Source organism: Mobula hypostoma, chromosome 1 (genome assembly GCF_963921235.1).
Source record: "Mobula hypostoma chromosome 1, sMobHyp1.1, whole genome shotgun sequence".
NCBI classification, from domain to species: domain Eukaryota; kingdom Metazoa; phylum Chordata; class Chondrichthyes; order Myliobatiformes; family Myliobatidae; genus Mobula; species Mobula hypostoma.
Window position 1 is genome coordinate 239,044,622 of NC_086097.1, and position 14,732 is coordinate 239,059,353.

Sequence of the window (14,732 nt, forward strand, 5' to 3'; positions counted from 1 at the left end):
CTCCAACTTCCGGTAGTTCCCTTCCCCTCCCTTCCCCTATCCCTATGTCACTCTGCCCCCTCCCCCAGCTGCCTACCACCTCCCTCTTGGTTCCACCTCCTTCTACTACCCATTGTGTTTTCCCCTATTCTTTCTTCACCTTTCCTGCCTATCACCTCCCTGCCTCCCCTCCCCCACCCCTTTATCTTTCCCCTCGCTGGTTTTTCACCTGGAACCTACCAGCCTTCTCCTTCCCACCCTCCCCCCACCTTCTTTATAGGGCCTCTGCCCCCTCCCTCTTCAGTCCTGACGAAGGGTTCCGGCCCGAAACGTCGACCTATCTTTTCCACGGATGCTGCCCGACCTGCTGAGTTCCTCCAGCGTGTTGTAAGTGACGTTGATAGAGTGTTAGTTTGTCAGGGCGCCAAAGTTTACTGGGAGAAGGCAGGAGAATGGGGTTGAGAGGGATAATAAATCTGCCATGATGGGATAGTGGACCAGACTCAATGGGCCAAATGGCCTAATTCTACTCCTATGTCCTATGGTCTTATGGTGTAAAAGAAACAGATACTTCAAAAAGAGCATTTTAAACTATGACGTTATTAAAACTTTGCTGAACTCATTTATCTAACAGGAAAAAATGTACAAAACTGAGAACTAAACTAAGGAGGAGCAGTTTTTTTTAGTACATAAATTGGGCTGAGAGTCTGGGATTTCTGCTGATTCCCCTTGTAATACGACCTTCCCTCAGACTGAGCCACCAGGGAGATACTGTTTATAGAGCCGTTACTTTTCGGCAGAAGGAAACCATGTGATTTGTTTAGTTGTGTTACACACAAGAGAAGGGTTCAGTCTTTTGCCTCCACTGCCTATTAATAATGTTAACATTAGGCATCATACCAAATATTAATTTGCTGTGATCAGGCTAAGTTAAAAAAAATCCTCTGATTTCAAAGACAATTTCACCTATATAAAATTCTGAGCCAGAACACCACTTTTGATTTTGCTTTATTGGGTATAAGTGTGAATAAATAAACATCCATTGAACTTAGTCTGTTCTGATGAAGGATCTTTGCCCAACTAACTCTTCGCCTTTCAAGAGATGATATCTGACCTGCTGAGTGTTTACCAGACAGGCTGTATTTATTTTGTATTTCCTGTATCTGCATATCTTTGATCTTCAACCAATATAAGTCTTCCTTTCAGAATTTGTATCAGTTTTAACGGCCATCATCCTCATAAGACTAAGTGAAATGAATTGCTCTTCTGTGACGCTGGGGAGGCCATGCATCCCCTTCATGCCTGCACCAGCATTCAATAAGATCATGGCTGGTCACTTACTTCTTTAATCTGACCATAGATACCTAAGTTCCATTCATTTGCAATACTCTTCCATGATGAACACAGTAGTGTAGTGGTTAGCACAATGCTTTACAGTACAGGTGTCACGGATTCAATTCCCTGCGCTGCCTGTAAGGAGTTTGTACGTTCCCCTGTGACTGCGCGGGTTTCCTCCCACATTCCAAAGACGTGCCAGTTGGTAGGTTAATTGGTCTTTGTAAGCTGTCCTGTGATTCGGCTCAAATTAAATTGGGGCATACCTGGGCAGCGTGGCTCGAAGGACTGGAAGGGCCTATTATGTGCTGTAAATATCAATACATTTAAAAAAACATATAGCCCATTCAAATCAGCTGTAGCTGTCTGGGATTAAAAAGTTTTGCTCTTTCCTGAATGGCTGACACTTTATTTTGAGACTGTGGTCCCTGGTTCTAGACACCCCAGAAAACGGGAACATCAATTCTACAACAATCCTGCCAATGGGATTACCTTCCATTCTTCTTAGCTGAAGACCACAAGCCAAATCTGCACAATTTCTCCTCATAGGATGCACCAATCATCTCAGGAATCAAACTAATTAACTTGCCGGTACAGTACTACAAAATCCTTTCTCCGGTAAGGAGGCCAGACCTATGCACAATTTTTCCTCTGTAATTGTTGGTTTTACTAGTTTAAGTGTGAATGATTTGCTTTAATACACAAGTGGAAAATATAGTTATATGGATAAAAAGTGGGAAGTGTATGTTTTAATGTACTATTATTGTACTGGAGGTGTGTAGAGTGTCCAGGGGGGGATTGCACCTCAGGTGAAGGGGCTGCACGTTGTGTCCACTCTTGGGCAGCTCACTCACCTTTGGTCCCCACCAGACACTCAGTTCTCACCTGTGGCTCCAAGTATCTGTTTGCATGTGAGAGCGGCCATATACCTCTACACAGCTTCGACAAGTGGGCTAAAGCAGTTGAGGGCAGCTGGCGGCCTCATACCCCAGTGAGATAGGGAAATGCCTATCCTAGCATGCAAAATCAGCTCCGGTGGACTGGGCAGATGAGATCTACAGTGGGATCCAATGGCTAGGAAAGTGGTACTGCAACACTCCTTGGAATCTTAACGTGGCACAGAAGACCTCATGGACATCCTCTACAACCAAGGAAGAGCCCAGTTTGTGGTGCTTGTTCGTCCTACTGGACCCGGACTTCTGAGATTGAGAGAGTGGAGCTGCCCAGTGTAACGGCTTTTCTACTCTTCTGCACACGTTTCCTGTCATCGTCGCGTACAACGTCAACCATCAACCAACATTGTACTATGAATTTGAAGATATTATTGAAGTAGTCACAGAGTCATAGAACACCACAGTACAGAAATAGGCCAGTTGGCCCATCTAGTCCGTGTCCATCAACTTGCACCCGGACCATAACCCTCCATACCCTACCATCCATTTATCTATCTAAATTTCTCTTATAAGTTGAAATCAAACCCTCTATCTACCACTTCCACTGGAAGTTCATTCCACACTCTCACCGCCCTCTGAGTGAAGAAGTCCCCCTTCATGTTGCCCTTAAACATTTCACCTTTCACCCTTAACCCATGACCTCTAGTTCTAGTCTTGCCCAACCACATTTGAAAAAGCCTGCTTACCCCTGTATACGCCTCAAAATAGTGTATACCTCTATGAAATGTCACCTCAATCTCCTACACTTCAGGGAATAAAGTTCTACCCTGTTCATCCTTTTCCCTATAACTCAGGTCTTCAGGTCCTGGCAATATCGTTGTACTTTTTCCCTACACTTTCAAAATCCTATTGATATTGTTTCCGTAGGAAACTGACCAGAACTACATGCAATACTCCAGCTTGGGCCTCACCAACATCTTATACAACTTAAATATAGTATCCCGACTCCTAAACTCAGTACTTTGATTTATGAAGGCCAGTGTGACAAAAGTTCTCCTTACAACCCTATCTACTTGTGATGCTATGTTTGAGGAATTATAGATCTATGTTCCTAGATTCCCTTTGTTCTACTGCCCTCCACAGTGCCCTACTGCTCATTATGTAGGTAGTGTCCTGGTTTTTCCTCCCAAAGTACAACACATCACACTTTTTTGCATTAAAATCTATCTGCCAATTTTCTGCCCATTTTTCTTTCTGATCCAGATCCAACAGCAGTGTTTGATAGCCTTCCTTGCTGTTCACTACACTCCAAATTTTGGCATCACCCAAAAATTTGCTGATCTAATTTATGACATTATCATTCAGAACATTGATATGGATGACAAACAACAAAGGCTCAGTACAAATCCCCATGGCACATTACTATTCACAAGACTCCAGGCCTACTACCACTCTCTGGCTCAAGTGAAGAAGGGAAGGCCAAATCCAATTTACTACCTCATTTTGAATGACAAGCTTCTTGGCCAATCTCCCATCTAGGACCTTGTCACAGGCCTTGCTGAAGCCCATGGAGACAACCTCCACTGCCTTTATTTCATCATATTAGCAGCAAAGCTTAGCAACTATCTCTTGACATTTTTGAGGAATATTCAGCCATATTTTCATCCTGTAGTTTAGTAGTTTAGCATTTAGTTAACTACATACCGGCAATATGAACCTTCATCATAGCGATATACGAAATTAAGATAGTCTACTGAAGGAAACTTATTCATGTGTAGTGTGGGGGAGCAGAGGGATCTGGGGGTACATGTCCATAGATCCCTGAAAGTTGCCTCACAGGTGGATAGGGTAGCTAAGAAAGCTTATGGAGTGTTAGCTTTCATAAGTCGAGGGATAGAGTTTAAGAATCGCGGGCTAATGATGCAGCTGTGTGAAACTCTGGTTAGGCCACACTTGGAGTACTGTGTCCAGTTCTGGTCGCCTCACTATAGGAAGGATGTGGAAGCATTGGAAAGGGCACAGAGGAGATTTACCAGGATGCTGCCTGGTTTAGAGAGTATGCATTATGATCAGAGATTAAGGGAGCTAGGGCTTTACTCTCTGGAGAGAAGGAGGATGACAGGAGACATTCCTCTTCCCCAGGGCACCACTGCTCAATACAAGAAGACATGGTTTTAAGGTAAGGGGTGGGAAGTTCAAGGGAGATATTAGAGGAAGGTTTTTTACTCAGAGAGTGGATGGTGTGTGGAATGCACTGCCTGAGTCAGTGGTGGAGGCAGATGCACTAGTGAAATTTAAGAGACTACTAGACAGGTATATGGAGGAATTTAAGGTTGGGGGTTATATGGGAGGCAGGTTTAAGGGTCAGCACAACATTGTGGACCGAAGGGCTGTACTGTGCTGTACTGTTCTATGTTCTATGTTCTATGTAAAACTATTATGTTTTTGTTAACAGAGATACAAGCTGTTTAATTTTAAATTGGTTAATGAATCTGTTTATGGTGGCAAAGTAATTCCATGCAAGCCTCATGAAGCATTCACAAGCTATTATCATAACAAGTAATTTCATGCTTGCATCAATAATCCAAACTATTTTGGCCAGTTTAATATTTTTTGTTGAAAGATTAGAAATCATAAGCCTTCCAGCTCTACGTTGCATCCAGCAATTAATACAAGTTACTGCCATTTTCCCATTGGACAGATTTTAGCATAATCAGTACTTTACTGACTGAAAGTAAACCAGCCACTTGAGTTCAATATTTAAATTGTTCACTATGTTTCACTATAAATCAGTAAGCTCCTCATTTAAGCTCTCTATTTGAATTGAGATCTTCAAGCAGACACATGTTTGCTCACAGAACAGAATGTGTTTCGTTTGAGATCAAGTACTGTGCACCCAGGGGAAGTTCTTGAGCTAAAAGGCCAGGTACCCGATTGGCCTAATGGCCTAATCCTGCTCCTGTGCTCTATGGTCTAGCTGGGAAAGTTGATGGCTGACAATGCCAGAGACTTCGCAGAGAGGGCGTTCAAACTTCACACAGGGTGCTTGTCTGTGTCCAGGTTGTAGTTCTCCCCGAGACAACGTGTGATCTCTCAGGGGCTCCAATTTCCTATCACAAAACCAAAATCAGAATCTGCATCTCAGATGTTAAAACTGTGCTTCTAAATGGCCCTGACACCTGGAGAACAAATAAGACACTACAAAGCTTTCATCAACCAGTGCCTGAGGAGGATCTGAAACATCAGATGGACTGATGAAGTAACCAACCAGTCACTGTGGGACGACACTATCCATGAATCCGTATAGGTACAAACACACAAATGGAAATGGAGGTGGACTGACCACAACTTGAAGAAGCCAACTATCAACATCACCAGGTAGGCATCAAAATGGAATCCTTAAAAAAGAGGCAAAAGGGACATCCAAAAAACAGTTGGCGGAGAGGCATCGAGGTTGAAATCAGACCACAGGGACACTCCTGATACACCCTTCAGAAACTGGTCCAGAATAGCTAAGGACCCCCGAAGAATTTCCTTTCACATCCTAAAGAGCTACAAGTTAGTAGATAATTGACCACTTAAAGTTTCCTCTGGTGTGTAGCCAACAGGGAGAATCTGTGGGGGGGGATGGGATATTTTATGGGAATATGGAGGAGGTAAAAGATACAGTTCTTCTGAGTATAAATGGCTGCCAGAGTGGAGTACCTAAGCTAAAGGACCTGCTTCCATTATATATGACTCTATGACTCTATGTTAGTGCCTAACCTATTGATTCATAAGACCATAAGACATAGGAGCAGAATTAGCCATTGGGCCCATTGAGTCTGCTCTGCCATTTCATCATGGCTGATCCATTTTGCTCTCAACCCTATTCTCCTACCTTCTCCCCATAACCTTTCTGACTAATCAAGAAGTTATCACCTCCGCCTTAAATACACCCAATGACCTGGCCTCCACAGCCACCTATAGCAACAAATTCCACAGATTTATCACCCTCTGGTTCAAAAAATTTCTCCTCATCGCCATTCTAAATGGATGCACCTCTATTCTGAGGTTGTGCCCTCTGGTACAAGACGCCCCTGCTCCCACCATAGGAAACATCCTCTCCACATTCACTCTACTTTCTCCTTTTAACATTCGATAGGTTTCAATGAGATCCCCTCCTCATTCTTCTAAATTCCATCAAGTACAGGCCCAGAGCCATCAAACGTTCCTGAATCCCAGAATCATTTTCATGAGCCACATCTGGACTCTCTCCAATGTTTGCACAATCTTTCTTAAATACGGGGCCCAATACTGCTCACAATGCTCCAAGCACATTCTGGCCAATGGCTTATAAAGCCTCTGCATTGTGATTCTTGCTTTTATATTCCAGTCCTCTCGAAATGAATTCTAACATTACATTTGCCTTCCTTACTACCGACTCAGCCTCCAAGTTAATCTTTAGGAAATCCTGTACAAGGAGTCCTAAAGTCATACTGGTTCCAATAATAACTTATAGTTCTTAATATATTTAGTAACTTCTACAAACTTCCACAGGTTGAATAGCAAAATTCCACAGTTGATGCATATCTGAAGTAAAACAGAAAATACTGAACACTTTCAGCAGGTCAGGCAGTGCCTTTGGAGATAATGACAAGAGTAACTTATGAGACCAATGGAATCAGAACCGGTAAACCTCACTAATCCGAAATGTTACCTGTTGTCTTTTAATCCAGTGATACTGTTCAATCTGCTGAATATTTCCAAAAGTTTGGTATATTTCAAACTTTCAGTGTTTGTCTATGATCTATAGAGCATGAAATCAATGTGATTTACTGTTGCCATTTTTTTTTTTGTTCATCGGGACTAAAATGTATTATCTGGCAAAAATTAATAGTCAATAAATGTGCCTTCAGACAGTCATATCTGCTCATGGAGAAGGCTTTGGGGGGTAAGCCCCAAGGGAAAACTCCAGAGATGGAGTCCCTAAGGCAGTCCTACATTGACTAAATGCTGACTGGCAACTCCTGTGATGCAGCTGGTGCCAAACCGTATCAGTCTTTGCCGTTCCTTTGGGTTCATCAGATGCGTGGAGAGGGGGATCCTGCTACGTACAGCAGCTTGCTCTCCATATTGTACTGTCTAGGCTTACGTACCTAGACAACTAGGACAAAATATCCATGGTTGATCCTGACCAATGGATGCCTCCACCACTATTTACTGTTAGTTGTCTAATCCACACCAGTAACCCTGCAACTTAATGCAAGCCCAAATCAATTTTAATCATATGGAAATGTCACAAATGCTATTTAAGTTATTTAAAACAGTTCTGATGTCTTAGGTTTGTATTAAGTTGGCTTCATTCAATTGCTTAATCATTACAAATACACTTTCATTGGAGTGCTCAAATACAAAAAGTTTTCAGGTTGTTTTGAACTTACAACTACCAACTACAAGATAAATCTTCTCACAGACTCAGAGAATGTACCCTACATTCTATGGACTACTAACAACTGAGAGTTAGCAAAGCTCAAGCAATTGTTTAAACTGTCATACAAGATAATTAGAAAAAGCTTGAACCACAAGATATGCAGTAGATGATTGAATTTCTAAGATGATATTTAAAACTAAATTCAATTAAGTTTTGAACAATGTATTTTCACAAGCTAGCACACAAGGAACACGTCAAAGTTACACCAATGGAACAATGGGGATCATGTTATTTAAGAAAATAATACTTGATCCTTGAGATGCATTAACTACATTCAACAAAGAAAGTAATTGTTATAAGAGCAGCGGAAGATTTTCTTGTGTAGATACAGTTCTTATCCTAGATAATTGTAGAAATGGATCATTCAAGTTCAAGTTTAATACAGCTAAAGGAAAGAATATTCCTCTGGGGACAAGGTGGAAAGCATAGAATATACAGGTCAATCAATAGCATTTTGAATAGTAAAATCACATCCCATTACTTGCCTTGTCCTAAAGTTTGCAGGATGTGGCTGTCCATCATACAATGCCAGATAATCATATTCTTCCTCCAGAGCAAATGATTGGAACACAATCTGTATTCTGTTGCGTTCTTCTGCTACGATGATCCATGTGCAGTTTGCACCATTTGGATACCCATACGGGAAACCAGGGCTTTCTATCGTGCCATTTAATCCTTGTAATGTCCCTCCGCAGGTATAAATAAACCCTGCAAACAAGAAGTGTAAGAGGATTGAGGTTGATAGCAGAACCAGGTTTATTCATAGAATCACAGGGCATTAAATGCAGAATGACAGCATCTGAAATATGAGGGCAATATCAAACCCATGTCCTAAACATGGGTGATCACTTTAAAAATGAGAAGCGAATTCGGAACCCAAAATAGAAAAAGAATACATCCTGATAACGTTAGGTTGAGTTCTGATAAAGCATATCAAAATGTCGACTGTTTATTCCTCTGCATCGATGCTGCACGAGCTCCTAATTTCCTTCAGCATTTTGTCATAGAGTCATTAAATGCTACATTACAGAAACAGGCCCTTCAGCACATGTGTTCCATGCTGAACTATTAATCTGCCTAGTCCTGTCAACCTTCACCCAAGCTATACCCTTCCCTACCCCTCCCATCCATATTGCTATCAAAATTTCTCTTAAATGTTGAAATCAAGCCTGCATCTAACATTTCTGCTGACAGCGTGTTCTACACTCTCACCACCCTCTGTATGCTGTGAAGTTTGTTGTATTGTGGCAGCAGTATAGTTCAATGCATAATGAGGTTACCATAATTTACAGTAAGCAAAATAGCAAATAACTAAGTGGTTCAATTTGAGAACAAAAGAATAGAGAGGTATTGTTTATAGATTGTTTCATTGTCCATTTAGAAATCAGATGGCAGAGAGGAAGAAACTGTTCCTGAATTGTTGAGTGTGTGTCTTCAGACTCCTTTATCTCCTCCCTGACTGTAGCAAGGAGAAGAGTGCATATCCTGGGTGATGATAGCTTTACCCCCACCAATCCACTAAGAAACCAAACTAAACCAAAGTTTATTTATTTATTTATGAGGTACAACGTGGAATAGGCCCCTCCAGCTCTTCAAGTCACACTACTCAACAATCCGTTGCTTCAATCTTAGCCTAATCACGGGACAATTTACAATGACCAATTAACCTACCAACCAGTATATCCTTGGACTGTGGGAGGAATCAGAACTGGTAAAGCTCATTAATCTGAAATGTTACCTCTTGTCTCTTAATCCGGTGATACTGTTCAATTTGCTGAATATTTCCAAAAGTTTTGGTATATTTCAAACTTTCAGTATTCGTCCATGATCAATACAATATGAAATCAATGTGATTTACTGTTGCCATTTTTTATTTTTGTTCATCAGAACTAAAATGTATCATCTGGCAAAAATTAATATTCAATAATTCGCCTTGAGACAGTTATACCCAGTCATGGGGAAGGCGTTGGGGGTAAGCCCCAAGGGAAAACTCTGGAGATGGAGTCCCTAATGCAGCCCTACAGTGACTTAAATGCTGACTGGCAACTCCTGTAATGCAGAATATAGAATGTCTTTACAGACAGCGACGGCGATTGAACGCGGACCACTGGTACTCTAAAGCATAGTGCTAACTACTACACTACCCTGCCGCCCAAAGTTATTGTGCAATTTGCTCATGGCTCTACACAAGATACCCTTTGTACATTATATCATTGGATGGTTCACTTTTCTTAAAATTGCTGATATCAGATGAACAATCGAAACAGAAATGTCACAACTTCAAAGAATATATTGGGTTAGAGCCATTGAATTAGCACTTGCGGTGGAGCCCTACATGACTGATGCACATATAAAGAATATAAACATAGATCAAATGTATGGTGCACAGTTTTCTATTTATTAAGTCATGTACCTATTATAGTTGCTAGAAGTGATAGAAATTTTGAGTGTATCTGACTCTTCGTTTAGTTTTAGTAAAAACACTGGCCTGAGTGGATCAATACCACCTGCATTATTTCATGTTAGCAATTGCAATGTTATAATTACAGAAAAAAACAGTTGGCATCAGGCGTGACCTATTTTAGTTTACTTTCTGGCTTTTGAAAACGCCTGATGAAATGTTCACTCAGTGGCCAATTCATTAGGTGTACCTGTACACCAGCTCATGAAAGCAAATCTCGAACCATCCAATAATGGGGCAGCAACTCAATGCATAAAAGCATGCAGACACAGTCATGAGGTTCATCTCTCGGTCAGACCAAACATCAGAATGGGGAACAATTGTGATTTAAATTCATTTGATAATTGGTCCCTGATGGGGTGGTTTGAGTATAGCAGAAACGGCTGATCTCCTGGGATTTTCAAGCACCACAGTCTCTAAAGCAGACGTTCCCAACCTTTTTTTTAAGCCAAAGACCCCAGGTTGGGAACCACTGCTTGAGAGTTTACAAAGTATGTTGTGATAAAGAAACAAAAGAAAAAATCCAGTGAGTGGCAATTCTGTGGGTGAAAATGCTTTGTTGACGAGAGAGGTCAGCGGGAAATGTTCAGACTGGTTCAAGCTGACAGGAAGGCAACAGAAACTCAAGTAAATATGTGTTACAGGAGTGGTGTTCAGAAGATCATCTCTGAATGGATAACACATCAAACCTTGATGTGGATGGCAGCAACAGAAGAATGTGGAAATACAGCACTAGAAGAACACAAGCATAGACTTGGGCCACTTTATTAAATACATACATACCGAATAAAGTGGCCACTGTGTGTATCTTCTGCTGAAAAGCTTCCACAGAAGCTACCTTCTAAAGTCCTTCTGAAGGGCATTTCAACTTTCCTTCAGAAATGAACTACACTTCACTGTTTCAAAGCACCACTGTGATTACCCCCAAAGCAACAAAACCAAACGTGAATTGTTAATGAACCCATGCCATGCTCCACTATTCCACTTCATTGCTCAGTCAGTTCACAAAGTTCGGAGTTTGTGCCTGATACAGAATAAAAGATACAGGGTAAATTTTGCAAAGCAAGCATTTTACTTGAGAAGAAAAAAAAATGTTGAGCTTTTGGACATTATAATTCACAGCACTCTAGGTTTACTAGGCATTAAATTTAATGACTGGATGATGGTGCATTACAAATGAAGCAAGTTGGATGTCACAGCTCCGGGAGAGTAGAGCTTAACAACATCTGACTTTTCAGTAAGTGCTGAGATAACATGATGGTTGAAATTCTCAAAACCTGAAGCACACATGACACTTTGCTCCCAGTTCAATGACTTCTCATATAAATAAATTTGAACACATGATAGTTAATCTCTCCAAATTGAAATGGAAATCTCTGTGTTTGTTTTTTTTTGGAACATCTACCTAGTTAGAGAGGAACTACAATTATTAGTAATGAATGTAGGGGCTCAGAAATGTTACATAAATATTGAAGAGTCATGACCTTAAAGTTCATTGTTATTAATTTTGGTAATATCTCTATCCATCTATCTAATGTAATCTTGTCTCTAAATGAGTTTGACAGGTAATCACACAGTGGCTTGGGCTGAAGTGTTAATCGTCTTCTATTTATCCTGAAAGCCATATAAACTGTAGAGATGTAAGCATTGTTATACTCAGATTATTCTCACAGAGTTTCTCTACTTGTTTTAATGTTTTTTTTAAGATTTGCAGTACTCATTCATATAATCAAACCAATGTTTCCTTCCAGACAACATCAGTAAAAATATGGTAAGATAATAGATTTCCTCAATCACTGACTCCACTTGAATAAAGAACAATCTACGTTTGTACAAAGCATACTTTATAAAACTTCTAACGTCCTCCAACAGTAACTGAGCAGCTGTGGAGAGATATAGACAGGTTAAGTGAGTGAGCAAGGGTCTGGCAGGTGGAGTACAATGTTGATAAACGCAGGGGAAAGTGAGTAGAAAATAGAACAGATAGTCATATAAATGAGGAGAAACCACTTTTCCCAGAGAGTAATGGATCTGGAGAGTTCTCTGCCCAGAGAGGCAATGGAGGCTAGCACATTAAATATATTTAAGACACAGTTAGATTTTTGCATAACAGGGCAATAAAGGGTTATGAGAAAAAAGTCAAATAGTTGAAACTAAATCCATGGCCAGATCAGCCATGACTCTAAATGGCAAAATAGGCTCAATGGGCCAGATAGCCTACTCCTGTTCCTATTTTTTATGCTCCCTCTTTCTTCCTAGAATATTCACATAATCGTATTCCAACTTTGCCTCTTTTTCCAGTATCCAATTTTATTGCTTCTTCATTATCAAGGACAGGTTTAGCACACTGGGTAGGAGGTTACACAAAGACCAGGAGTTGAATTGTCACCTATGTATAGTACAGAACTATGTTCCAATGCTAGACACACATCTAGCCAAGTTATTCCATCCTGGCCAATTACCATCCCATCAGTCTGCTCTCAATAATCAACAGAAGAGCTATCAAAAAGCACTTGCTCTTCAGCAACCTAACCCGATGCTCAGTTTGAACTGGTCAGGAACACTCTGCCCCAGGCTTTATTATTACCTTGGATCAAAGAGCTGAATTCAAATGATGAGATGAGTGGTACTACAGGTAGCACTTAACCGAGGGATGTAACGGTCCGCTAAACGTGAAGTCAGTGGAAACCAAGACCAAAAACTCTTGAGTATCTGCTGTCAGACTGAGTACAAAGAAGAATGCTTGTCCTTGGAGATCAATCATCTCATATGGAGGACAATACTGCAAGAGTCTCTCAGGGTAATGTTCAATCATCCTCAAGGACTTCATCAAAGATATTCAGAAGAGCAGCTGTATTCCTATGATGGTGAAGTGTCACTTTCACTTACAAATCCTCAGATTTGGACACTCCCTAGATGCACTGTTTAGAATCTAGGAACCTACAGCGGTCAAACCCTGGATCTCAATTACCCAGGGCAGCAGATGCATAGGAAATCCCCCATCTGCATCTCCTTTCAATAGGATACCGACCAGAAACGCAAATATATCACTGTCCCTTAATTGTCACCATCGAAGTTCTTGAATTCCCTCCTAAAAAGTGGAAACATAAATAGATCTACTTGAACTATAGGAGTCCATAGAGTCGTAGGATGCTATAGCACAGAAATAGGCACTTCAGCCCATCTAGTCCATTCTGAACTATTAATCTGCTTTGTCCCTGTTGATGTGCACCCAGATTATCGCTTTCCATACACCTCCCATCATGTACCTATCTCCAAACTGCTGAAACTGTACTTGGGATCCACCATTTCCACTGGCAACTCATTCCACACTCTCAGGTCCTCAAATCCTGGCAACATCCTAGTAAATTTTCTCTGCATTCCTTATACAACTGCAACATGACATCCCAATTCCTGTACTCAGTACTTTGATTTATGAAGGACGATGTACCAAAAGCTTTCATTACAACCCTTGCCACCTGTGACACCATTCTCAAAGAATTATAGATCTGTATTCCCAGATCCCTCTGTTCGTCGCACTCTTCAGTGTCCTACCACTCACCATGTAAGTCCTACCCTTTTAAATTTCTTTACAATGTTCACTATCACAGTTCAAAACAGGTGGTTTATAGATTATGAACAAGGAAGGAGAATAAATGTTGATCTTGACAACAAAAGCCACAGCCCACAACAGAATATAAATCATGCAGCTGACTTCAGTTCCTTCTGATTCTCCAACTCTTGGCTGGAGGACTTTCTTCTTGTGCACCAGTATCTGTGACCAGCTTGACTCTAAAATTTTTCATATTAACCAAAGATGTAAATATTTTGTCCCACTTCTCCAAACCATGTCTGGCTTCTACCAGTTTCCTCCATATTACTTGAGACTCCATCATCCTTAAAGGCTTCCCCATGGACGAAGGATTTCACAGTGTATACCCATCATCCCTCTCATGCGGCCTGTCCCCTTAGGCATCTTTGACACACTGCAATTTACTGGTCTAATTTTAGCATTATATACAGCTCACAACTCAATATCCCTGCCCTCTCGAATTGTTCGTTTTTCATCCCTGCTGCTTTAACATATGATGCGTATCCCACTTTCCTGATAACTTCTAAATCCTAAACAATGTCAGCATCTGACTTACAAGCTGAAAGTGTATCCACTGTCCTGTTGCTATCCCTCCACTGCTTGCTTAGATTACAGTTCTAAACCAAAATATCTCTCAGGCAAAATTGTGGCACGGGAAAAGGGAAAATAAAAAGCTGCAGGTTTCAAACTTCTGCAAATCGTAAACTAGATGAAAGTAAGATGTGCGAAGAATTGGGTAAAACAGTGCTATCATTATCATTGATTTCCAACAAGCCATTGGCAAGAGCTCAGTAATGGGCCACTGGGTTAAAGCTAACATCATCTCTACATTATGCTTCCCTGCAGCATAGGATGTAAATAAGGTTGAAAGAGTACAGAGAAAATTTACGAGGATGTTGCCAAGTCTGGATGGCCTGAGTTATAAGGAAGGATTGAATAGGTTTAGACTTTATGCCTTGGAAAATAGAAGATTGAGGGGAGATTTGATAGAGGTACACA

At 40.9% G+C, this 14,732-nt stretch overlaps 1 protein-coding gene across 1 annotated transcript in view; it reads right to left on the reverse strand.

The window, feature by feature from the left end:
• Nucleotides 1–14,732, reverse strand: part of csmd3b (CUB and Sushi multiple domains 3b) — a 2,345,756-nt gene that overhangs the window by 2,096,501 nt on the left and 234,523 nt on the right. The window contains exon 2 of the mRNA XM_063066157.1: nucleotides 8,166–8,388. Within this exon, the coding sequence (XP_062922227.1) occupies nucleotides 8,166–8,388 (223 nt within the window). The remainder of the gene's footprint in view (nucleotides 1–8,165; nucleotides 8,389–14,732) is intronic.